The sequence below is a fragment of the Salmo salar genome, chromosome 19, assembly GCF_965601325.2.
Source record: "Salmo salar chromosome 19, fSalSal1, whole genome shotgun sequence".
Taxonomy (NCBI): Eukaryota; Metazoa; Chordata; class Actinopteri; order Salmoniformes; family Salmonidae; genus Salmo; species Salmo salar.
The window spans coordinates 38,399,577-38,424,665 of record NC_138309.1 but is presented as its reverse complement, the minus strand read 5'-3'; the positions used below and the strand labels follow the sequence as shown (position 1 = coordinate 38,424,665).

Here is a 25,089-nt window from a genome sequence, read left to right as displayed (position 1 = left end):
AATGTTGATGGTGACTGCAGGATTAAAGGGAAATGTTGAAGGTGACTGCAGGATTAAAGGGAAATGTTGAGGGTGACTGTAGGATTATAGAGAAATGTTGAGGGTGACTGCAGGATTATAGGGAAAAATTGAGGGTGACTGCAGGATTAAAGGGAAATGTTGAGGGTCACTGTAGGATTAAAGGGAAATGTTGAGGGTGACTGTAGGATTATAGGGAAATGTTGAGGGTGACTGCAGGATTAAAGGGACATGTTGAGTGACTGTAGGACTATAGGGAAATGTTGAGGGTGTCTGTAGGATTAAAGGGAAATGTTGAGGGTGACTGTAGGATTATAGGGAAATGTTGAGGGTGACTGCAGGATTAAAGGGAAATGTTGAGGGTGACTGCAGGATTAACGGGAAATGTTGAGGGTAACTGTAGGATTATAGGGAAAGGTTTAGGGTGACTGCAGGATTAAAGGGAAATGTTGAGGGTGACTGTAGGATTATAGGGAAATGTTGAGGGTGACTGCAGGATTATAGGGAAATGTTGAGGGTGACTGCAGGATTAAAGGGAAATGTTGTGGGTGACTGAAGGATTAAATGGAAATGTTGAGGGTGACTGCAGGATTAAAGGGAAATGTTGAGGGTGACTGCAGGATTATAGGGAATTGTTGAGGGTGACTGCAGGATTAAAGGGAAATGTTGAGGGTGACTGCAGGATTAAAGGGAAATGTTGAGGGTGACGGCAGGATTAAAGGGAAATGTTGAGGGGGACTGTAGGATTATAGGGAAATGCTGAGGGTGACTGCAGGATTATAGGGAAATGTTGAGGGTAACTGCAGGATTATAGGGAAATATTGAGGGTGACTGCAGGATTAAAGGGAAATGTTGAGGGTGACTGTAGGATTATAGGGACATGTTGCGGGTGACTGCAGGATTAAAGGGAAATGTTCAGGGTGACTGCAGGATTATAGGGAAATGGTGAGGGTGACTGCAGGATTATAGGGAAATGTTTAGGGTGACTGTAGGATTATAGGGAAATGTTGAGGGTGACTGCAGGATTAAAGGGAAATGTTGAGGGTGACTGTAGGATTATAGGGAAATGTTGAGGGTGACTGCAGGATTATAGGGAAATTTGAGGGTGACTGTAGGATTATTGGGAAATGTTGATGGTGACTGCAGGATTAAAGGGAAATGTTGAAGGTGACTGCAGGATTAAAGGGAAATGTTGAGGGTGACTGTATGATTATAGAGAAATGTTGAGGGTGACTGCAGGATTATAGGGAAAAATTGAGGGTGACTGCAGGATTAAAGGGAAATGTTGAGGGTCACTGTAGGATTAAAGGGAAATGTTGAGGGTGACTGTCGGATTATAGGGAAATGTTGAGGGTGACTGCAGGATTAAAGGGACATTTTGAGTGACTGTAGGACTATAGGGAAATGTTGAGGGTGTCTGTAGGATTAAAGGGAAATGTTGAGGGTGACTGTAGGATTATAGGGAAATGTTGAGGGTGACTGCAGGATTAAAGGGAAATGTTGAGGGTGACTGCAGGATTAAAGGGAAATGTTGAGGGTGACTGTAGGACTATAGGGAAATGTTGAGGGTGACTGCAGGATTTAAGAGAAATGTTGAGGGTGACTGTAGGATTATAGGGAAATGTTGAGGGTGACTGCAGGATTATAGGGAAATGTTGAGGGTGACTGCAGGTTTAAAGGGAAATGTTGTGGGTGACTGAAGGATTATATGGAAATGTTGAGGGTGACTGCAGGATTAAAGGGAAATGTTGAGGGTGACTGTAGGATTATAGGGAAATGCTGAGGGTGACTGCAGGATTATAGGGAAATGTTGAGGGTAACTGCAGGATTATAGGGAAATATTGAGGGTGACTGCAGGATTAAAGGGAAATGTTGAGGGTGACTGTAGGATTATAGGGACATGTTGCGGGTGACTGCAGGATTAAAGGGAAATGTTGAGGGTGACTGCAGGATTATAGGGAAATGGTGAGGGTGACTGCAGGATTATAGGGAAATGTTGAGGGTGACTGCAGGATTATAGGGAAAAATTGAAGGTGACTGCAGGATTAAAGGGAAATGTTGAGGGTGACTGTAGGATTAAAGGGAAATGTTGAGGGTGACTGTAGGATTATAGCGAAATGTTGAGGGTGACAGCAGGATTAAAGGGAAATGTTGAGTGACTGTAGGACTATAGGGAAATGTTGAGGGTGTCTGCAGGATTAAAGGGAAATGTTGAGGGTGACTGTTGGATTATAGGGAAATGTTGAGGGTGACTGCAGGATTAAAGGGGAATGTTGAGGGTGACTGCAGGATTAAAGGGAAATGTTGAGGGTGACTGTAGAATTATAGGGAAATGTTGAGGGTGACTGCAGGATTATAGGGAAATGTTGAGGGTAACTGCAGGATTATAGGGAAAAAATGAGGGTGACTTCAGGATTAAAGGGAAATGTTGAGGGTGACTGTAGGATTAAAGGGAAATGTTGAGGGTGACTGCAGGATTAAAGGGAAATGTTGAGGGTCACTGTAGGATTAAAGGGAAATGTTGAGGGTGACTGTCGGATTATAGGGAAATGTTGAGGGTGACTGCAGGATTAAAGGGACATTTTGAGTGACTGTAGGACTATAGGGAAATGTTGAGGGTGTCTGTAGGATTAAAGGGAAATGTTGAGGTTGACTGTAGGATTATAGGGAAATGTTGAGGGTGACTGCAGGATTAAAGGGAAATGTTGAGGGTGACTGCAGGATTAACGGGAAATGTTGAGGGTAACTGTAGGATTATAGGGAAAGGTTGAGGGTGACTGCAGGATTAAAGGGAAATGTTGAGGGTGACTGTAGGACTATAGGGAAATGTTGAGGGTGACTGCAGGATTTAAGAGAAATGTTGAGGGTGACTGTAGGATTATAGGGAAATGTTGAGGGTGACTGCAGGATTATAGGGAAATGTTGAGGGTGACTGCAGGTTTAAAGGGAAATGTTGTGGGTGACTGAAGGATTATATGGAAATGTTGAGGGTGACTGCAGGATTAAAGGGAAATGTTGAGGGTGACTGCAGGATTATAGGGAATTGTTGAGGGTGACTGCAGGATTAAAGGGAAATGTTGAGGGTGACTGCAGGATTAAAGGGAAATGTTGAGGGTGACGGCAGGATTAAAGGGAAATGTTGAGGGTGACTGTAGGATTATAGGGAAATGCTGAGGGTGACTGCAGGATTATAGGGAAATGTTGAGGGTAACTGCAGGATTATAGGGAAATATTGAGGGTGACTGCAGGATTAAAGGGAAATGTTGAGGGTGACTGTAGGATTATAGGGACATGTTGCGGGTGACTGCAGGATTAAAGGGAAATGTTGAGGGTGACTGCAGGATTATAGGGAAATGGTGAGGGTGACTGCAGGATTATAGGGAAATGTTGAGGGTGACTGCAGGATTATAGGGAAAAATTGAAGGTGACTGCAGGATTAAAGGGAAATGTTGAGGGTGACTGTAGGATTAAAGGGAAATGTTGAGGGTGACTGTAGGATTATAGCGAAATGTTGAGGGTGACAGCAGGATTAAAGGGAAATGTTGAGTGACTGTAGGACTATAGGGAAATGTTGAGGGTGTCTGCAGGATTAAAGGGAAATGTTGAGGGTGACTGTTGGATTATAGGGAAATGTTGAGGGTGACTGCAGGATTAAAGGGGAATGTTGAGGGTGACTGCAGGATTAAAGGGAAATGTTGAGGGTGACTGTAGAATTATAGGGAAATGTTGAGGGTGACTGCAGGATTATAGGGAAATGTTGAGGGTAACTGCAGGATTATAGGGAAAAAATGAGGGTGACTTCAGGATTAAAGGGAAATGTTGAGGGTGACTGTAGGATTAAAGGGAAATGTTGAGGGTGACTGTAGGATTAAAGGGAAATGTTGAGGGTGACTGTAGGAATATAGGGAAATGTTGAGGGTGACTGCAGGATTATATGGAAAAATTCACGGTGACTGCAGGATTTAAGGGAAATGTTGAGGGTGACTGTAGGATTAAAGGGAAATGTTGAGGGTGACTGCAGGATTATAGGGAAATGTTGAGGGTGACTGCAGGATTTTACATCAGCCGATGTCACAAAGTGGCTTGACTGGAACACACACTCATTGCCTCTCTGTCCTGTGTGTGTCTGTGTGTCTGTGTGTGTGTGTGTGTGTGTGTGTGTGTGTGTGTGTGTGTGTGTGTGTGTGTGTGTGTGTGTGTGTGTGTGTGTGTGTGTGTGGGTGTGCGTGCGTGCGTGCGTGCGTGCGTGCGTGCGTGCGTGCGTGTGTGTGTGTGTGTGTGTGTGTGTGTGTGTGGGTGGGTGTGTGTTTGTCCCTCCCTGTCCTGTTTCCAGCTTACTGCATCAGTTTAAGCACCATCTGCATCTCTCTAATGTTCATCTGGGTTGGAGCTTTGTTCTGGTCTGTCGCTCCACTGCTGGGCTGGGGCAGCTACACAGGTTAGTGTCTCCCTCCATCCATTCACATATGCGTCCTTCCATTTATCCCTCTATATATCCATCCATCCATTCATATTTTCATCCATCCTTCCTTCCATTTATCCCTCTATATATCCATCCATCCATCCATCCATTTATCATCCATCCATCCATTCATATATCCCTCCATCCCTCCATCCATCATCCATCAACTCATCCATTCATATATCCCTCCATCCCTCCATCCATCATCCATCCATTCATCCATTCATATATCCCTCCCTCCCTCCCTCCCTCCCTCCATCCATCCATCCATTCATGCATGCAACCACCTCTCGAAGCTCTGCTCTAACCCATTCATTCCCGTATGTCCACCTCCAGACTGCGGGTATGGGACCTGTGAAGTGGACTGGTCCAAGGCTAACTATTCCACCATCTACAAGTCCTACATCATGTCGATCCTTATCTCCTGCTTCTTCATCCCTGTCATGGTTATGGTGTTCTCCTATATAGCCATCATCCATACAGTGGTGAGCAGCAACGCCATGTCTGCTGATGGATACCTCTCAGCCAGACAGAGGAAGGTGGAAAGAGATGTCACTAGGGTGAGCCAATTAACCAACCAATCAATCAATAATGTTAGAAAACCTATTTACAGCAACAGAACAGAAACAGAAAGGGATTTTTAAAATAACCCAGCGTAGATCGCAAAAGGTTAATCAGAAGCACAATGGCCAGTAAACATTCAAATGAAATAAAAATTACAAATATTTGTCACCTGCTTTTGTAAACAACACGTGAAATGCTTACTTACAGGCCCTTCACAATAATACAGAGAGAAAGAACATAGAGAAATAATAGCACAAGGAATACACAATGAGTAACGATAACTTGGCTATAAACACGGGGTACCAGTACCCAGTCCATGTGCAGGGGTACGAGGTAATTAAGGTAGATATGTACATAAAGGTAGGGGTAAAGTGACTAAGCAATATGATAGATAATAAGCAGTAGCAGAAGTGAATGTGATGAGTCAAAAGAGAAGTGCAAAAGGGTGTCAATGCAAATAGTCCAAGTAGCTATTTAACTAACTATTTAGCAGTCTTATGGGTTGGGGGTAGAAGCTGTTCAGGGTCCTGTTGGTTCCAGACTTGGTGCATCGGTACCACTTGCCGTGCGGTAGCAGTGAGAACAGTCTATGACTTGGGTGGCTGGAGTTCTTGACAATTTTTAAGGCCTTCCTTTGACACCGCCTGGTATAGTGATGTGATGGGCCATATGCACTACCCTCTGTATCATCTTCCTGTCGGATGCCGAGCAGTTGCCATACCATGCGCTGATGCAGCCAGTCAAGATGCTCTCAATGGTGCAGCTGTAGAACTTTTTGAAGATCTGAGGGCCCATGCCAAATCTTTTCAGCATCATGAGGGGGAAGAGGCATTGTTGTGCCTTTTTCAGGATTGTGTTGATGTATGTGGACCACTTTAATTCCTTAGTGATGTGGACATAGACATTGAGGGAGAGGTTGTTGTCCTGGCACCAGATTTCCAGGTCACTGACCTCCTCCCTATAGGCTGTCTCATCGTCGTCGGTGATCAGGCCTACCACCGTCGTGTTGTCAGCAAACTTAATGATGGTGTTAGAGTCATGCTCAGCCACGCAGTCATGGGTGAACGGGGAGTATAGGAGTGGACTAAGCATGCACCCTCGAGGGGCCCCAGTTTTGAGGGTCAGCATGATGGATGTGTTATTGCCTATCCTCACCGCCTGGGGGTGGCCCGTCAGGAAGTCCAGAACCCAGTTGCAGAGGGCGGTGTTCAGTTAAAGGTTCCTGAGCTTAGTGATGAGCTATGAGGGCTCTAAGCTGTTGAACGTTGAGCTGTAGCCAATGAACAGCATTCTCACATAGGTGTTCCTTTTGTCCAGGCGGGAAAGGGCAGTGTGGAGTGCAATAGAGATTGCATCATCTGTTGATCTGTTGGGGTGGTATGCAAATTGGAGTGGGTCCAGGGTGTCTGGGATGATGGTGTTGATGTGAGCCATGAGCAGCTTTTTAAAGCATTTCATGGCTACAGATGTGAGTGCTACAGGACCATAGTCATTTAGACAGGTTAGCTTGGCGTTTTTGGGCACAGGGACTATGGTGGTCTGCTTGAAACATTTTGGTATTACAGACTGAGTCAGGGAGAGGTTGAAAAGGTTAGTGAATACATTTGCCAGCTGGTCAGCGCATCCTACGAGTCCTGGTATTCCGTCTGGCATTGCGGCGTTGTGAATGTTAACCTGTTTAAAGGTCTTACTCACATTGGCTACGAAAAAATGAGATCACACAGTCGTCTGGAATGGCTGGTGCTCTCATGCATTGTTCAGTGTTGCTTGCCTTGAGGCGAGCATTGATGGCATTTCACTCTTCTGGTAGGCTTGCATCACTGGGCAACTAGCAGCTGCAATTCTCTTTGCAATCCGTGATAGTTTGCAAGCCCTGCCGCATCCAACGAGCGTCAGAATCGGTGTTGTAGGATTCGATCTTAGTCCTTTATCGACACTTTGCCTGTTTGATGTCTCTTTGGAGGTCCTAGCAGGATTTCTTATAAGCGTCCAGATTAGTGTTCCGCTCGTTGAAAGCGACAGCTCTATCCTTATATTCCCTGCGGATGTTGCCTGTAATCCATGGCTTCTGGTTGGGATATGTACTGTCACTGTGGGGACGAAGTTGACGATGCATTTATTAACGACGCCGGTGACTGATGTGGTAAACTCATCAATGTTATCGGATGAATCCCAAAACATATTCCACTCTGTGCTAGCCAAACAGTCCTGTAGCTGTTTTAACATCTCTTCTCTGTCACTTCTCCTCCAGGTCTCCATAGTGATCTGCACAGCCTTCATCATGGCATGGTCTCCCTATGCCGTGGTCTCCATGTGGTCTGCCTGTGGTTACCACGTCCCCAACATGACTTTAATCTTCACCCGTCTCTTTGCTAAATCCGCCTCCTTCTACAACCCCCTCATCTACCTCGGAATGAGTTCTAAGTTCCGTAAGGAAGTCTTTGTGCTGTTGCCGTGTTACGGTGGCTCCGCCCACAAGGAAGTGGTCCGCCTCAAGAACTTTCAGGAGCTTGACGAGCTGAAGCTGAAAGACCATCCCGAGGCAACGACCCTTCCTGTGATTCCTGTGACCTCACTTCCTCTGCAGTCAAGAGAGGGGAAATATAGTGAAGAAGAGATGCTGCAGCCAGAGGGTCCCGTGGCTCAGGATTCAGACTCAGGGGTGAATAGTCCATCCCACACCCCACCTACTGTCAGTCAGGAGTCACTCTACTACATTCCCAATGTACCCCTTACCCCCCTACCCAGCATGCACTCTGAGATGCCAGAGTACGAGAGTGAAAGACTCTAAAAATCTCTAAATGTGTATCCAAAATGGCACTTTACACTATTAGAAAAAAAGGTGCTATCTAGAACCTTAAAGGTTTCTTCGGGTGTACCCAATAGGAGAACCTATTCCATGTAGAACCCTTTTTCTACCTGAAACCAAAAAGGTTTCTACCTGGAAGAAATAAGCGTTCTCCTATGAGGACAGTCAAAGAACCCTTTCAGAACCCCTTTTTCTAACAGTGCATGCGTTCAAAATAGAACCCTATTCTCTACATAGTGCACTATTTTTGACCAGGCCCTATGGGAGTACATAGGGAATAGTGTGCCACCACAGAGAATAGGGTGTCCCTATATAGGGAATAAGGTGTCACTATATAGGGAATAGGGTCTCACTATATAGGGAATAGGGAACAAGGTATCACTATATAGGGAATAGAGTGTCACTATATAGGGAATAGTGTGCCACCACAGAGAATAGGGTGTCCCTATATAGGGAATAAGGTGTCACTATATAGGGAATAGGGTCTCACTATATAGGGAATAGGGAACAAGGTATCACTATATAGGGAATAGAGTGTCACTATATAGGGAATAGTGTGCCACCACAGAGAATAGGGTGTCCCTATATAGGGAATAGGGTGTCACTATATATAGGGAATAGGGTGTCACTATATAGGGAATAGGGAGTCACTATATATAGGGAATAGGGTGTCACTATATAGGGAATATGGTGTCACTATACAGGGAATAGGGTGTCACTATGTAGGGTGTCACTTTATAGGGAATAGGGTGTCACTATATAGGGAATAGGGTGTTACTATACAGGGAATAGGGTGTCACTATGTAGGGTGTCACTATATAGGGAATAGGGTGTCACTATATAGGGAATAGGGTGTCACTATGTAGGGTGTCACTATATATAGGGAATAGGGTGTCACTATATAGGGAATAGGGTGTCACTATATAGGGAACAGGGTGTCACTATATAGGGAATAGTGTGTCACTATATAGGGAATAGAGTGTCACTATGTAGGGTGTCACTATATAGGGAATAGTGTGTCACTATATAGGGAATAGAGTGTCACTATGTAGGGTGTCACTATATAGAGAATAGGGTGTCACTATATATAGGGACGAGGGTGTTATTTCGGACCAAACTATGTTTTCTGTCAGCTTTTGTCTTTGCTTCCGTTTTACTTGAAATTTAACCGTTACCTGAATTTATTAGAGAACAGTGTTGTACATTGCTATTTTTTATATATATTTTTTTTTATTATTTATGTTGATGTGTCCTTGTTTGTGTCAATAAAAAAAAAAAATGCATCCTGATTCTCAAGAGTGCATTTATGGTATCAGAGCATGGAGCTGTACTCATACCGTCTCTTCTGTCCTCGTGGTCTTAGCACTGTCATCACCAGTGATACGTGTGGTTAAGGTCTCTTCTAGTAACACTCAGAAGCTATGAACTGTGACTGTAGAGGTAGATGTCTTATTGCAGATGGACAGACAGGACACTATGAACTGTGACTGTAGAGGTAGATGTCTTATTGCAGATGGACAGACAGGACACTATGAACTGTGACTGTGAGGTAAATGTCTTATTGCAGATGGACAGACAGGACACTATGAACTGTGACTGTAGAGATAAATGTCTTATTGCAGATGGACAGACAGGACACTATGAACTGTGACTGTAGAGGTAAATGTCTTATTGCAGATGGACAGACAGGACACTATGAACTGTGACTGTAGAGGTAAATGTCTTATTGCAGATGGACAGACAGGACACTATGAACTGTGACTGTAAGTTACATGCCTTATTGCAGATGGATAGGAGGGATTCTGTGTTCCCCTTTGGCTGTTTCAGTAGCTTCAATGTAAGTATGCTATGCATTATGAATTGGCTGCAGTAATAGAGTTTATTTAGTATCTGTAAGGCTGTAGTGTCCTGGGGTATTTAGTATCTGTAAGGCTGTGGTGTCCGGGTTTATTTAGTATCTGTAAGGCTGTCGTGTCCGGGGGTATTTAGTATCTGTAAGGCTGTAGTGTCCGGGGGTATTTAGTATCTGTAAGGCTGTAGTGTCCGGGGGTATTCAGTATCTGTAAGGCTGTAGTGTCCGGGTTTATTTAGTATCTGTAAGGCTGTAGTGTCCGGGGGTATTTAGTATCTGTGAGGCTGTAGTGTCCGGGGGTATTTAGTATCTGTAAGGCTGTAGTGTCCGGGGGTATTTAATATCTGTAAGGCTGTAGTGTCCGGGGGTATCTAGTATCTGTAAGGCTGTAGTGTCCGGGGGTATCTAGTACCTGTAAGGCTGTAGTGCCAGGGGGTATCTAGTATCAGTAAGGCTGTAGTGTCCGGGGGTATCTAGTATCTGTAAGGCTGTAGTGTCCGGGGGTATTTAGTATCAGTAAGGCTGTAGTGTCCGGGGGTATCTAGTATCTGTAAGGCTGTAGTGTCCGGGGGTATTTAGTATCTGTAAGACTTTAGTGTCCGGGGGTATCTAGTATCTGTAAGGCTGTAGTGTCAGGGGTATCTAGTATTTGTAAGGCTGTAGTGTCCGGGGGTATTTAATTAAGGATCGGCCTTTTATTTTCAATTTTCGCCTAAAATGACATACCCAAATCTAACTTCCTGTAGCTCAGGCCCTGAAGCAAGGATATGCATATTCTTGGCACCATTTGAAAGGAAACACTTTGAAGTTTTTGGAAGGAAAGGAATGTAGGAGAATACAACACATTAGATCTGGTAAAAGATAATACATAGAAAAAAACCAACTGTTTTTTTTGTACCATCATCTTTGAAATGCAAGAGAAAGGCCATAATGTACTATTCCAACCCTTGTGCAATTTGGATTTTGGCCACTAGATGGCAGCAGTGTATGTGTAAAGTTTTACACTGATCCAATGAACCATTTATTTTCTGTTCAAATTTTTTTATCAAGACTGCCCAAATGTGCCTAATTTGTTCATTAATAACTTTTCATGTTCAAAACTGTGCACTCTTCTCAAACAATAGCATGGTATTATTTCACTGTAATAGCTACTGTAAATTGGACAGTGCAGTGAGATTAACAATAATTTAAGCTTTCTTCCAATATGAGTAATGTCTATGTCCTGGGAAATATTATTGTTACTTGTTACTTGCTAGTCATGCTAATCGCATTAGCCTACATTAGCTCAACCGTCCCGCAGGGGACGCACCAATCCTGAAGAAGTTATTAAGCTGTTTTTTGCAGGAGTACATTTCTGTGGTGCAGTGGTGCAAAGACGGCCAGTGGGCTGAGGCGAGCATCCTCTTGTCAACCGCCAGGGAATGTGGGTAATTCAGGAGATATGATCAGCATGTGCCCTCAGAGGGAGACCTGTCCACCACAACAAACACACACACACACACACACACACACACACACACACACACACACACACACACACACACACACACACACACACACACACACACACACACACACACACACAAACACGCAAGCACACACCAACACACACACATATACACACAGAGGCAAGCACACACACACACACACACACACTCACACTGAAAGGAGACCTGCCCTTTACTGGGAGCAAGTCCCAACAAAACACCAGCAGGTTCCTATTGTACAGAGGAGCCAGGGGACAGTCACAGTCCAGAGCTAGGGGACAGTCCAGAACCAGGGGACAGTCACAGTCCAGAACCAGGGGACAGTCCCAGTCCAGAGCCAGGGGACAGTCACAGTCCAGAACCAGGGGAAAGTCACAGTCCAGAACCAGGGGAAAGTCACAGTCCAGAGCTAGGGGACAGTCACAGTCCAGAACCAGGGGACAGTCACAGTCCAGAACCAGGGGACAGTCACAGTCCAGAACCAGGGGACAGTCACAGTCCAGAGCCAGGGGACAGTCACAGTCCAGAACCAGGGGACAGTCACAGTCCAGAGACAGGGGACAGTCACAGTCCAGAGCCAGGGGACAGTCACAGTCCAGAGCCAGGGGACAGTCACAGTCCAGAGCCAAGGGACAGCCACAGTCCAGAACCAGGGGACAGTCACAGTCCAAAACAAGGGGACAGTCACAGTCCAGAGCCAGGGGACAGTCACAGTCCAGAGCCAGGGGACAGTCACAGTCCAGAGCCAGGGACAGTCACAGTCCAGAGCCAAGGGACTGTCACAGTCCAGAACCAGCGGACAGTCACAGTCCAAAACAAGGGGACAGTCACATTCCAGAGCCAGGGGACAGTCACAGTCCAGAGCCAGGGGACAGTCACAGTCCAGTGCCAGGGGACAGTCACAGTCCAGAGCCAAGGGACAGTCACAGTCCAGAGCCAAGGGACAGTCACAGTCCAGAGCTAGGGGACAGTCACAGTCCAGAGCTAGGGGAGAGTCCAGAGCCAGGGAACAGTCCAGAGCTAGGGGACAGTCCAGGGGACAAGTTACCACCGACTAAATCTATTATGTTAAAATGCCTATTTACTCTGTTCCATCTGACTGCGCAATCCACTGTCTCGTCAGCCCAGCCAGGCAATTTATATACTTGATCTACGCTTGAAAAATTATCAAGACATTATCTCACATTTCTTTTAGGCTAAGATTTAGTTTTCAACAGCAGAGTTTTGTAATAACCTTGCTGTCTGTCTATACGACATTTGCAACATAGTTTGAATATTGAAATTCTATCTCCAGCTGTCGCATTGTAGTTATGAACGTGTCGGGAGTCGTGATGAGACAGACAGGCAGGCAGCTTTTCTCAGCCAGTCGAAATCATGAATCAGCATAATTTTTATGGATATATACAAATAACTATCAATAGAAAACAGGTCAAACGAAACAAAGTGCAGCTTGTTTACAGTCTTTCCTGCTTCAGTTTGAAATGATTGTATTAGCTGTGTTGTTGGCTAGCTCCTCTGAACAACAGTGAGAGGAGAGAGCACATTTTCTATGACAGGCGAAATCATGTCTCATTAGCTCATTGTTATGGTTGATTAGAAAGCAATGTCAAAAGAAAACAGCTTAAACGAATGCAGCTACTGTTGTTATTCTGTCTGCACTGTTTGACGTGACTGTAAATTAGCCGTAGTTGGCTAGCTAGCGAGTAAGGGATAAGACCGTTGACAGCCAGTATGGCAATAGAATATTTAGAATTAATGACTGGGTCGCGTCCATAGATACAGAACAAGAAGACTTAAAGACTGGATCGCATCTTTGGCAACCAAACCGATAAAAATAATGTTTTTAATGGAAATATGTAAAGTATTATTTGAATATGTTGGTAAAACGTTGTGTAGAAGTGATAATGCCCTCGAAGCCGTTGTTTGGAGGAGATATTGGAGCGGACCAGTCAGTCCCAGATACAGCTAAGACCAGGCCAGCCAGGTCTACCCAGATACAGGTCTACCCAGATAAAGGTCTACCCAGATACAGCTAAGACTAGACCAGCCAGGTCTACCCAGATACAGGTCTACCCAGATACAGCTAAGACCAGGCCAGCCAAGTCTACCCAGATACAAGTCTACCCAGATACAGGTCTACCCAGATACAGGTCTACCCAGATACAGCTAAGACTTGACCAGCCAGGTCTACCCAGATACAGGTCTACCCAGATACAGTTCTACCCAGACACAGGTCTACCCAGATACAGGTCTACCCAGATACAGGTCTACCCAGATATAGCTAAGACTAGACTAGCCAGGTCTACCCAGATACAGGTCTACCCAGATACAGTTCTACCCAGACACAGGTCTACCCAGATACAGGTCTACCTAGATACAGCTAAGACGAGACCAGCCAGGTCTACCCAGATACAGGTCTACCCGGATCCAGGTCTACCCAGATACAGGTCTACCCAGGTACAGGTCTACCCAGGTACAGGTCTACCCAGATACAGGTCTACCCAGATACAGCTAAGACCAGACCAGCCAGGTCTACCCAGATACAGGTCTACCCAGATACAAGTCTACCCAGATACAGCTAAGACCAGACCAGCCAGGTCTACCCAGATACAGGTCTACCCAGATACAGCTAAGACTAGACCAAACAGGTCTACCCAGATACAGGTCTACCCTGATACAGGTCTACCCAGATACAGGTCTACCCAGATACAGGTCTACCCAAATACAGCTAAGACCAGACCAGCCAGGTCTACCCAGATACAGGTCTACCCAGATACAGGGCTACCCAGATACAGGTCAACCCAGATACAGGTCTACCCAGATACTAGACAGGTCTACCCAGATACAGGTCTACCCAGATACAGGTCTACCCAGATATGAATAACTCTACTATTGAGAAGGAGAAACAGCCAAGGTGTGCAAGGCTAAATGGTTTTCAGTGAAGGATGGAAGGTGGTTATGTTTCTGAACCGTCATAATTCACCCTATAGTTTCCCATTGGGGAGTTTATTATTAGTGGGACAGATTGCACTGGCACAGCTTGTGTTCTGAGTCCCAAATGGCACCCTATTCCCTATGGGCCCTGGTCAGCAGTAGTGCGCTATAAAGGGAATAGGGTAGCCATTTGGGATTCACACTGTAATGTAATGGTCCATGGTGCCGGTTGACAAGCTGTTCAACTAAGGAGTTTGTTGAGAGAGCAATGAACCTTCTCGGTGAAATGTCATCCACTTTTCTGGCTAAATGAACGGCAATTACTTACACAAGGCATGAAAATGTGCTGGTTCTGATGGAACTTAGAGGTTCTTGAGGCTGTGTGTGTGTGTGTGTGTGTGTGTGTGTGTGTGTGTGTGTGTGTGTGTGTGTGTGTGTGTGTGTGTGTGTGTGTGTATGTGTGTGTGTGTGTGTGTGTGTGTGTGTGTGTGTGTGTGTGTGTGGATGGACTCTGTGTTAGATTAGTGTAAATTAGAATAGAATAGATACTTCATTCAGTCTAGTCAGTAATTGTTTCATCATGCGTGCCGTGGTTCCCATTGTATTGTATACCCAGGGATAAAGCCCAGAGGAAACAGTGGACTGTAACAGAGGTTGCATCCCAAATTAAACCCCATCCCTATTTAGTGCACTACTTTTGACCATGGCCTATGGGAAAGAGGGTGCCACTTGGGACACACTCAGAGACTGGTCTGTTTCTGGTGTGTTTCCCAAACAGGTGATGATTGGTTTATTTGGTGCCTTAGTGACAGGGGAGGAGTGATTGTCCTCCCAGCCCTGGTGTGACTGTAAACACCTACATGACAGGCTTTACTGTGGCAAGAGGCCTACAGTCAACTGAGATGTCCAGTCAATGTAATAACATTGATACTTTTACTATTAGACTGACAGAGAACCTCATTCAACTCTAACCTATAGACATCAGCTGCATTCCATATGCCATAGGAATGCAGATTTATAATTTTTAGCCTTTATTTAACTAGAACAAATTCCTATTTACAATGACAGCCTACTGGGGAACAGTGGGTTAACTGCCTTGTTCAGGGGCAGAACGACAGATTTTTACTTTGTAAGCTTGGGGATTTGATCCAGCAACCTTTCGGTAACTGGCCCAACGCACTAGGCTACCTGCCGCCCCAAATGCAGCAGTGTTTTTACAAGAATAGGATAGTGATTAGAGGTCTACCGCAGGCCTACCACAGGTCTACCGCAGGCCTACTGTAGGGCGGCTGGTAGCCTAGTGGTTAGAGCGTTGGACTAGTAACCGAAAGTTTGCAAGATTGAATCCCCGAGCTGACAAGGTAAAAATCCTAGGCTGTCATTATAAATAAGAATTTGTTCTTAACTGACTTGCCTAGTTAAATAAATAAAAAATATAAGGTATATTGTACATAACTTAGACAGCACAGAATTAGGTGTATTGATTTGATTAGTCATCATATATGGTGTTTGATGAAAAGGGTCCATTAAAAGACACGTCCATTGTTTAAGTGCACCAATATCTCATTTCCTCCTTGAAATTGGAGAGGGGGAAAAAATCTAATCAAAATGGCAGGCAGTCCCAACACACACGCACACACTGTCTGACTTAATATATAACTCAGATAACACAGACTGACTCATAGTGTTTGATGAAAAACGCTCATTAAATTAAATCCGTTTCAATGAATCAATCTTAATGCTTCCATATCTCCTTTAAAAAGAAAAAATGTCCTCCTGAAAAATGATGCTTTCAGAATAACAATGTTTTGGTGCAAATGCAGCAGTTTGTTTGCCATAACTAGCCGGCAGCATCCTGCCTCTCTCTCCATAGCCTTCTCTGCTTATACTATTGCACTTGAATCCTGTTTTGAAGGCATTTTTTCCCGCTCCGACTCTGTGTACATCCCAAATTGCGCCCTATATAGGTGCATAGGGAGTAGGGTGCATTTGGGATGTAGCCTAGGAGTGGGACGGGCGAAGTGAGGGGAATACTTTGGTCCCATCCCAGTCTCCACTTTTAATGCGCGCTCCTACACAACTCCGGGTGATGCAGACATAACTGGGAATCTAGACCGACTGGTCGGGAAGACACACGAGCACCACATATTTGGACTGTAATATCAATAAACCGTGGAAGATTGAGGAAAATTGAAGAAAAACTTGGAATCTAATCTAAATATTTGTCCGTCTTTTTTCCAGGTAGGTTTACCTTGGTTTTACGCAGTGGATGATTAGTTGAATTTACGTTATTTGACCTGGGACAGTGCATCTGCTTCAGTTTCTATAGTATGTCTCAAGTAGTTCTCTGGGCTGTACGGTTACTGCATATCATACGCATAATTTTTATAGAGGACATAATAAATGTATATTTCCTCAGGGATGTGCGGACTTGAAAAGTGAATATTGAACTTTAGACTTCCTAACTTTACTTTTCACGAGTTATTTCGTTTTGTTGTTGTAGTAGGCTATATTTATAGACCCGTGTCCCAACAGACTTACAGCTGCAGCGCGAACAACCAGCACGGACTTGAACCAGTAGCCCTGAGCTATCCTGAGTGGCAGAGCTATCTATACCCACTCCGCTGCACGGGGTTTTTCCAGTTGGGAAGCGCAGTTTAGCGCACCCCTCCCCCTACAGTCCCAAATCCCAAATGAAGTTTGAAGCTGCTGAACCACGTAGATGAAAGTGTGACCATGCCCACTCACACACCTCCAGTGATGCTGTAACTGAATATTTGGTTCTCCTTCCTATGTTAAATGTTATCTTTGACAACATCTGTTCGTTGTCATCTAGTGTCTTAGAAAAAAAAGGTTCCCTAAAAGGTTCTTCAGCTGTCCCCATAGGAGAACCCTTTTATATTCTAGGGAGAACCCTTTTTGGTTCCACGTAGAACCCTTTGGGGTTCCATGCAGATCCCTCTGTAGAAAACGTCCTACATGAATCTCAAATGGGATCTACCTGGAACCAAAAGGGTTCTACTTGGAACCAAAAGGGTTCTACCTGGAACCAAAACAGGTTCTTCAAAGGGTTCTCCTATGGGGACAGCCGAAGAACCCTTATAGGTTCTAGATAGATCCTTTTTCTGTCAATGGACTAGGAAAACTTGGATAAAGTTTTGAATTGACTGATCCTGTCATCGTCGGATAGGATTCAGATTGCATGGTCTGTTTTATGATTCAGTCAGATATGATTCACATTGCATGGTCTGTTTTATGATTCAGTCAGATATGATTCAGATTGCATGGTCTGTTTTATGATTCAGTCAGATATGATTCACATTGCATGTTCTGTTCTATGATTCAGTCAGATATGATTCAGATTGCATGGTCTGTTTTATGATTCAGTCAGATATGATTCAGACATTTGTGTGTCTGCACATGTTGATTATGAATCCCAGGTAGTCTAGACTCTAGAGACTTTATCCATGCAGTCTGTCCAGCAATCGGTTGCCAGGTCTGACTTGCATTGAAGACGGAGCCAGTAAATATCTCTCCTCTGCCCTGTTGAGACTGAGGGAACGACTGTTTCTTTATTGAGAGCAGCACATGTAGCCTGGTCCTCGATCTGTTTGTACTGTCTTGCCAACTCCTATAATGCTATGATAATGACCATAGAAATCCCCAAGACAACACAAACAGATCTGGGACCTGTCTACAGCACACAGGCTAAATTATTTTAAAGGTGGACTCAGCGATATGACATAGAAAGTAGAAACAGCATAGTGGGTCAATTTCCATAACAACTAAGAGCGCAGAAGCGCGAGGCTCATCTTCTCTGCTGTTTTGGTCCGGTGGCTACTACATGCACAGATACTGTGTGTGACTGACTGTGTGAAAGCTAAGTTTTGCATCTCACTCATCTCAATATCTCCGGTGCTGCTCGTGGCGACATCATTTCCCTGAGTCTACCTTCAAATACAACAGAGCAAAGCTGAGATATTAAACTCTCATCACCAGAACAGTGTTATTAAACTCTCATCGCCAGAACAGAGCAGTGATATTAAACTCTCATCACCAGAACAGAGCAGTGATATTAAACTCTCATCACCAGAACAGTGATATTAAACTCTCATCACCAGAACAGAAGAGTGATATTAAACTCTCATCACTAGAGAAGAGCAGAGATATTAAACTCTCATCACCAGAACAGAACAGTGATATTAAACTCTCATCACCAAAGAAGGGCAGCGATATTAAACTCGCATCACCAGAGAAGAGCAGAGATATTAAACTCTCATCACCAGAACAGAGCAGTGATATTAAACTCTCATCACCAGAACAGTGATATTAAACTCTCATCACCAGAGCAGTGATATTACACTCTCATCACCAGAGCAGTGATATTCAACTCTCATTAGCAAAACAGTGATATTAAACTCTCATCACCAGAACAGTGATATTAAACTCTCATCACCAGAGCAGTGATATTAAACTCTCATCACCAGAACAGTGATATTAAACTCTCATCACCAGAGCAGAACAGGGATATTAAACTCTCATCACCAGAACAGAGCAGTGATATTAAACTCTCATCACCAGAACAGTGATATTAAACTCTCATCACCAGAACAGTGATATTAAACTCTCATCACCAGAACAGAGATATTAAACTCTCATCACCAGAGCAGAACAGTGATATTAAACTCTCATCACCAGAACAGAGCAGTGATATTAAACTCTCATCACCAGAACAGTGATATTAAACTCTCATCACCAGAGCAGTGATATTAAACTCTCATCACCAGAACAGTGATATTAAACTCTCATCACCAGAACAGAGCAGTGATATTAAGCTCTCATCACCAGAACAGAGCAGTGATATTAAACTCTCATCACCAGAACAGAGCAGTGATATTAAGCTCTCATCACCAGAACAGAGCAGTAATATTAAACTCTCATCACCAGAACAGTTATATTAAACTCTCAGCACCAGAGCAGTGATATTAAATCCACCAGACTTCATCAGGAAGTGACCTTGTAGAGACATGATGTTGATGTTTCCTGCTCCTCAGATCCCTGCTCTTTGTTGTGTTTTCGGTGACACCACATGGCAGATACATGCCAACATACCTGCCAACACTTCCAGGTCCTTCCAATCCATCCACAGGATTCATGACTTCTAGTTAGTCTTTTAAATATCTTCTATTGAATCAGTTTTCAAAACTTTATTGTGTTTATAGTCCCATGTTGATCAGTGACATGCGGTGAGGTCGGTGGCTGGGTATGCACTGCCAAGCCAGATTTACTCACAAATAAACTTTGATGAAGCCCCAGTTCACCATACAACAGATAGCTCCAACAACTAGACTGACATAGGCTATTAACTGAAATTGACAAACAAAACCCCAAAAATTGTAAATGCCAATGTAGCCAAGATACACAAGAGATAGCCTCCGATGGCGGCTTATTTAATATCATCCGACATAACGACACACTGCTCAACTCAACTCAGCCATAGACCGATGTAGTATCCACAGTCACAACTGACAGGTGGCCACCAAACAACACCATCAGCCTCATGGCCACCAAACAACACCAGTAGCCTCATGGCCACCAAACACCACCATCAGCCTCATGGCCACCAAACAACACCATCAGCCTCATGGTCACCAAACACCACCATCAGCCTCATGGCCACCAAACAACACCATCAGCCTCATGGTCACCAAACACCACCATCAGCCTCATGGCCACCAAACAACACCATCAGCCTCATGGCCACCAAACACCACCATCAGCCTCATGGCCACCAAACAACACCATCAGCCTCATGGCCACCAAACAACACTATCAGCCTCATGGCCACCAAACAACACCATCAGCCTCATTTCTGCAGAAATGTTTTGGTACCCTTCCCCAGATTAGTGCCTCGACGCAATCCTGTCTCAGAGCTCGATGGACAATTCCTTCAACATCGTGGCTTGGTTTTTGCTCTGACATGCACTGTCAACTGTGGGACCTTATATAGACAGGTGTGTGCCTTTCCAAATCATGTCCAATCAATTGAATTTACCACCGGTGGACTCCAATCAAGTTGTAGAAACATCTCAAGAATGATCAATGGAAACAGGATGCACCTGAGCTCAATTTCATGTCTCATAGCAAAGGGTCTGAATACTTATGTTTTTTATTATTGATACATTTGCAAAAATTTAAAAACATATGTTTTCACTTTGTTATTATGGAGTATTGTGTTTAGATTGCTGAGAATTTTTATTTATTTAATCCATTTTAGAATAAAGCTGTAACGTAACAAAATGTGGAAAAAGTCAAGGGGTCTGAATACTTTCGAAGGCAATTTATATACTGAACAAAATATAAACGCAACATGTAAAGTGTTGGTCCCATGTTTCATGAGCTGAAATAAATGATCGCAAAATGTTCCATAGGCACCAAAAGCTTATTTCTCTCAGAATTCGTGTACACATTTGTTTATATTCCTGCTAGTGAGCATTTCTCTTTTGCCAAGATAATCCATCCACCTGACAGGTGTGGCATATCAAGAAGCTGATTAAACAGCATGATCATTACACAGGTGCACCTTGTGCTCGGGACATAAAATGCCACTCTATAATGTCCAGTTTTGTCACACAACACAATGCCACAGATGTCTCAGGTTTTGAGGAAGCGTAATATTGGCATGCTGACTGTAGGAATGCCCACCAGTGCTTTTGCCAGAGAATTTTATGTTAATCTCGCTACCATAAGCCGCCTCCAATGTTGTTTTAGAGAAATTGGCAGTATGTCCAACCGGCCTCACAACCGCAGACCACGTGTAACCACAGCAGCCCAGGACCTCCACATCCGTTTTATTCACCTGCTGGATCGTCTGAGACCAGCCACACGGACAGCTGATGAAACGGACGAGAAATTATGTCGGTAATAAAGACCTTTTGTCGGGAGAAACTCATTCATGATTGGCTGGGCCTGGCTCCCCAGTGGGTGGGCCAATGCCCTCCCAGGCCCACCATTGGTTGCGCCCCGGCCCAGTCATGAAACCCATAGAATAGAGCCTAATTTATTTATTTTAATTGATTGACTGATTTCCTTATATGAACTTTAACTCAGTTAACATTTTGAAACTGTTGTGTTTATGTTTTTGTTCAGTATAACACCTTAGATCTCAGTAAGTCGTTAGGTTGAGAATTTCCTTTCAACTCAGTTATCCATTCTGTCTATTATTAAGCACTTTTTGGTTTCATTTTCTTTAGTAATAATTTATATTTTAGAATAAAACCCCTGCCTGTACCCTATCTCAGTGTTTCTAGTTGCCTCCCCAGCAAGGCAAGTAGAAAAGGTGATCTTGTAGATTGTTGCATGGGGCAGAAATGGCTTACAATACTGTGCTACGTTTTTACAGTAGCCAACTGCTTTACAATACCCCTATTTCTGATCATTTGTCCTACATATGTGCTGTATAAGGATAATACAACTGTAAAACTGACATATTTATCAACATGCTCACAACCTGCCATTGGATACACGTTTTTTATTTTTCATTAAATGTAAAGTTTTAGTCAAATACGGATATTTACCATCTACCAGATGTGGGACCAAATCACTATTATTCGAGTCACAAGCAAGTCACAAGGTCTGAGTCTCAAGTCAAGTCCCAAGTAGAACAGATCGAGTCTCAAGTCAAGTCCCAAGTAGAACGCGTTGAGTCTCAAGTCAAGTCCCAAGTAGAACAGGTCGAGACTTGAGTCAAGTCCCAAGTAGAACAGATCGAGTCTCGAGTCAAGTCCAAGTAGTATGGGTTGAGTCTCAAATCAAGTCCCAAGTAGACGGATCGAGACTCGAATCAAGTCCCAAGTAGAACTGGTCGAGACTCGAGTCAAGTCCCAAGTAGAATGGGTCGAGTCTCGAGTCAAGTCCCAAGTAGAACAGATCGAGTCTTGAGTCAAGTCCCAGGCTTAGTACCTTTACAGCTGCATGTAGGTCTCACAGGTCCACACAAGTGGGACAGGAGTGAGTGTGGGTGTGTCCGACTGATGCAGCTGCCTGTCACGCCATGTGCTTGGCTGTAGGACAGGCCAAGACAGCCACTACATATCCTCTATTGTATCTTATCTTACAGGCAGACACCTTCCGCACACAGTCAGTCAGACACCCAACACCTTGTCCTACTTACTGAATCAGTACCAACTAGGAGTTGACTTGTCCTACTTTCTGTATCAGTACCAACTAGGAGTTGACTTGTCCTACTTTCTGTATCAGTACCAGCTAGGAGTTGACTTGTCCTACTTACTGTATCAGTACCAACTAGGAGTTGACTTGTCCTACTTTCTGTATCAGTACCAGCTAGGAGTTGACTTGTCCTACTTACTGTATCAGTACCAGCTAGGAGTTGACTTGTCCTACTTTCTGTATCAGTACCAGCTAGGAGTTGACTTGTCCTACTTACTGTATCAGTACCAGCTAGGAGTTGACCTGTCCTACTTACTGTATCAGTACCAACTAGGAGCTGACTTGACTTATAGCTGAATAGCTGAATAGCAGAATAGCTTAATAGCTGAACAGCTGAACAGCTGAACAGCTGAATAGCTGAACAGCTGAACAGCTGAACAGTTGAACAGCTGAATAGTTGAACAGCTGAACAGCTGAACAGCTGAACAGCTGAACAGCTGAATAGTTGAACAGCTGAATAGTTGAACAGCTGAATAGTTGAACAGCTGAATAGCTGAACAGCTGAATAGCTGAACAGCTGAACAGCTGAACAGCTGAACAGCTGAATAGCTGAACAGCTGAACAGCTGAACAGCTGAACAGCTGAATAGCTGAACAGCTGAACAGCTGAATAGATGAACAGCTGAATAGCTGAACACCTGAATAGCTGAACAGCTGAATAGCTGAACAGCTGAATAGTTAAATAGCTGAATAGTTGAATAGCTGAATAGTTGAATAGCTGAATAGTTGAACAGCTGAATAGCTGAACAGCTGAATAGTTGAACAGTTGAATTGCTGAACCGCTGAATAATTGAATAGTTGAACAGCTGAATAATTGAATACAGGCCAAGACAGCCACTACATATCCTCTATTGTATCTTATCTTACAGGCAGACACCTTCCGCACACAGTCAGTCAGACACCCAACACCTTGTCCTACTTACTGTATCAGTACCAACTAGGAGGTGACTTGTCCTACTTACTGTATCAGTACCAACTAGGAGTTGACTTGTCCTACTTACTGTATCAGTACCAACTAGGAGCTGACTTGACTTATAGCTGAATAGCTGAACAGCTGAACAGTTGAATAGCTGAATAGCAGAATAGCTTAATAGCTGAACAGCTGAACAGTTGAACAGCTGAATAGCTGAACAGCTGAACAGCTGAATAGTTGAACAGCTGAATAGCTGAACAGCTGAATAGCTGAACAGCTGAATACTTGAACAGCTGAACAGCTGAATAGTTGAACAGCTGAATAGTTAAATAGCTGAATAGTTGAATAGCTGAATAGCTGAATAGTTGAATAGCTGAATAGCTGAACAGCTGAATAGTTGAACAGTTGAACAGCTGAATAGTTGAACAGCTGAATAGCTGAACAGCTGAATAGTTGAACAGCTGAATAGCTGAACAGCTGAACAGCTGAATAGTTGAACAGCTGAATAACTGAATAGCTGAATAGTTGAACAGCTGAATAGCTGAATAGATGAACAGCTGAATAGCTGAACACCTGAATAGCTGAACAGCTGAATAATTGAACAGCTGAATAGTTAAATAGCTGTATAGTTGAATAGCTGAATAGTTGAATAGCTGAATAGTTGAACAGCTGAATAGCTGAACAGCTGAATAGTTGAATAGCTGAATACTTGAACAGCTGAATAGCTGAACAGCTGAATAGTTGAACAGCTGAATAGTTGAACAGTTGAATAGCTGAACAGCTGAATAATTGACTAGTTGAACAGCTGAATAGCTGAAAAGCTGAATAGCTGAACAGCTGAACAGTTGAACAGCTGAATAGTTGAACAGCTGAATAGTTGAACAGCTGAACATTTGAACAGCTGAATAGCTGAACAGCTGAATAGTTGAATAGCTGAATAGTTGAACAACTGAATAGCTGAACAGCTGAATAACTGAATAGTTGAACAGTTGAACAGCTGAATAGTTGAATAGCTGAACAGTTGAACAGTTGAACAGCTGAATAGCTGAACAGTTGAACAGCTGAATAGCTGAATATTTGAACAGTTGAACAACTGAATAGCTGAATAGCTGAATAGTTGAACAGTTGAACAGCTGAATAGTTGAACAGCTGAATAGTTGAACAGCTGAACAGCTGAATAGTTTTATATTTGAACAGTTGAACAACTGAATAGCTGAACAGCTGAAAAGCTGAATAGTTGAACAGTTGAACAGCTGAGTAGTTGAACAGCTGAACAGCTAAACAGCTGAATAGTTGAACAGTTGAACAGCTGAACAGTTGAACAGTTGAACAGCTGAATAGTTGAACAGCTGAACAGCTGAACAGCTGAATAGTTGAACAGCTGAATAGTTGAACAGCTGAATAGCTGAATAGTTGAACAGTTGAACAGCTGAATAGCTGAACAGCTGAACAGGTGAACCCCTGAATAGTTGAACAGTTGAACAGCTGAATAGTTGAACAGCTGAACAGCTGAATAGTTGAACAGCTGAATAGTTGAACAGCTGAACAGCTGAACAGCTGAATAGCTGAATAGCTGAACAGTTGAACAGCTGAATAGCTGAACAGTTGAACAGTTGAACAGCTGAATAGCTGAACAGTTGAACAGTTGAACAGCTGAATATTTTTTTCTGCTGGTTATGCTTGTTATGTCTTGTGTGTTTTATATACTAATGAAGGAATAATTGAAAGGCTTGCATTACAACATCTTATAACAACACAACAGGAACTTAAATCAACACGCAGACTAACACACACACACACACACACACACACACACACACGG

At 43.7% G+C, this 25,089-nt stretch overlaps 2 protein-coding genes across 6 annotated transcripts in view; both read left to right on the top strand.

Moving 5' to 3' along the window:
- LOC106578783 (visual pigment-like receptor peropsin) overlaps positions 1-9,116 on the top strand; it is a 90,317-nt gene extending 81,201 nt beyond the window's left edge. Inside the window, exons 4-6 of the mRNA XM_045702272.2 lie at positions 4,352-4,456; positions 4,817-5,040; positions 7,296-9,116. Of these exons, the coding sequence (XP_045558228.1) occupies positions 4,352-4,456; positions 4,817-5,040; positions 7,296-7,835 (869 nt within the window). The 3' untranslated portion in view covers positions 7,836-9,116. The remainder of the gene's footprint in view (positions 1-4,351; positions 4,457-4,816; positions 5,041-7,295) is intronic.
- A 7,057-nt stretch (positions 9,117-16,173) lies between these two features.
- vit (vitrin) overlaps positions 16,174-25,089 on the top strand; it is a 173,363-nt gene continuing 164,447 nt past the window's right edge. For all 5 annotated transcript variants that reach the window (XM_045702271.2, XM_045702270.2, XM_045702268.2 and 2 more), the window contains exon 1: positions 16,174-16,367. The gene's annotated coding sequence lies outside the window, so the exon portion shown is untranslated. The remainder of the gene's footprint in view (positions 16,368-25,089) is intronic.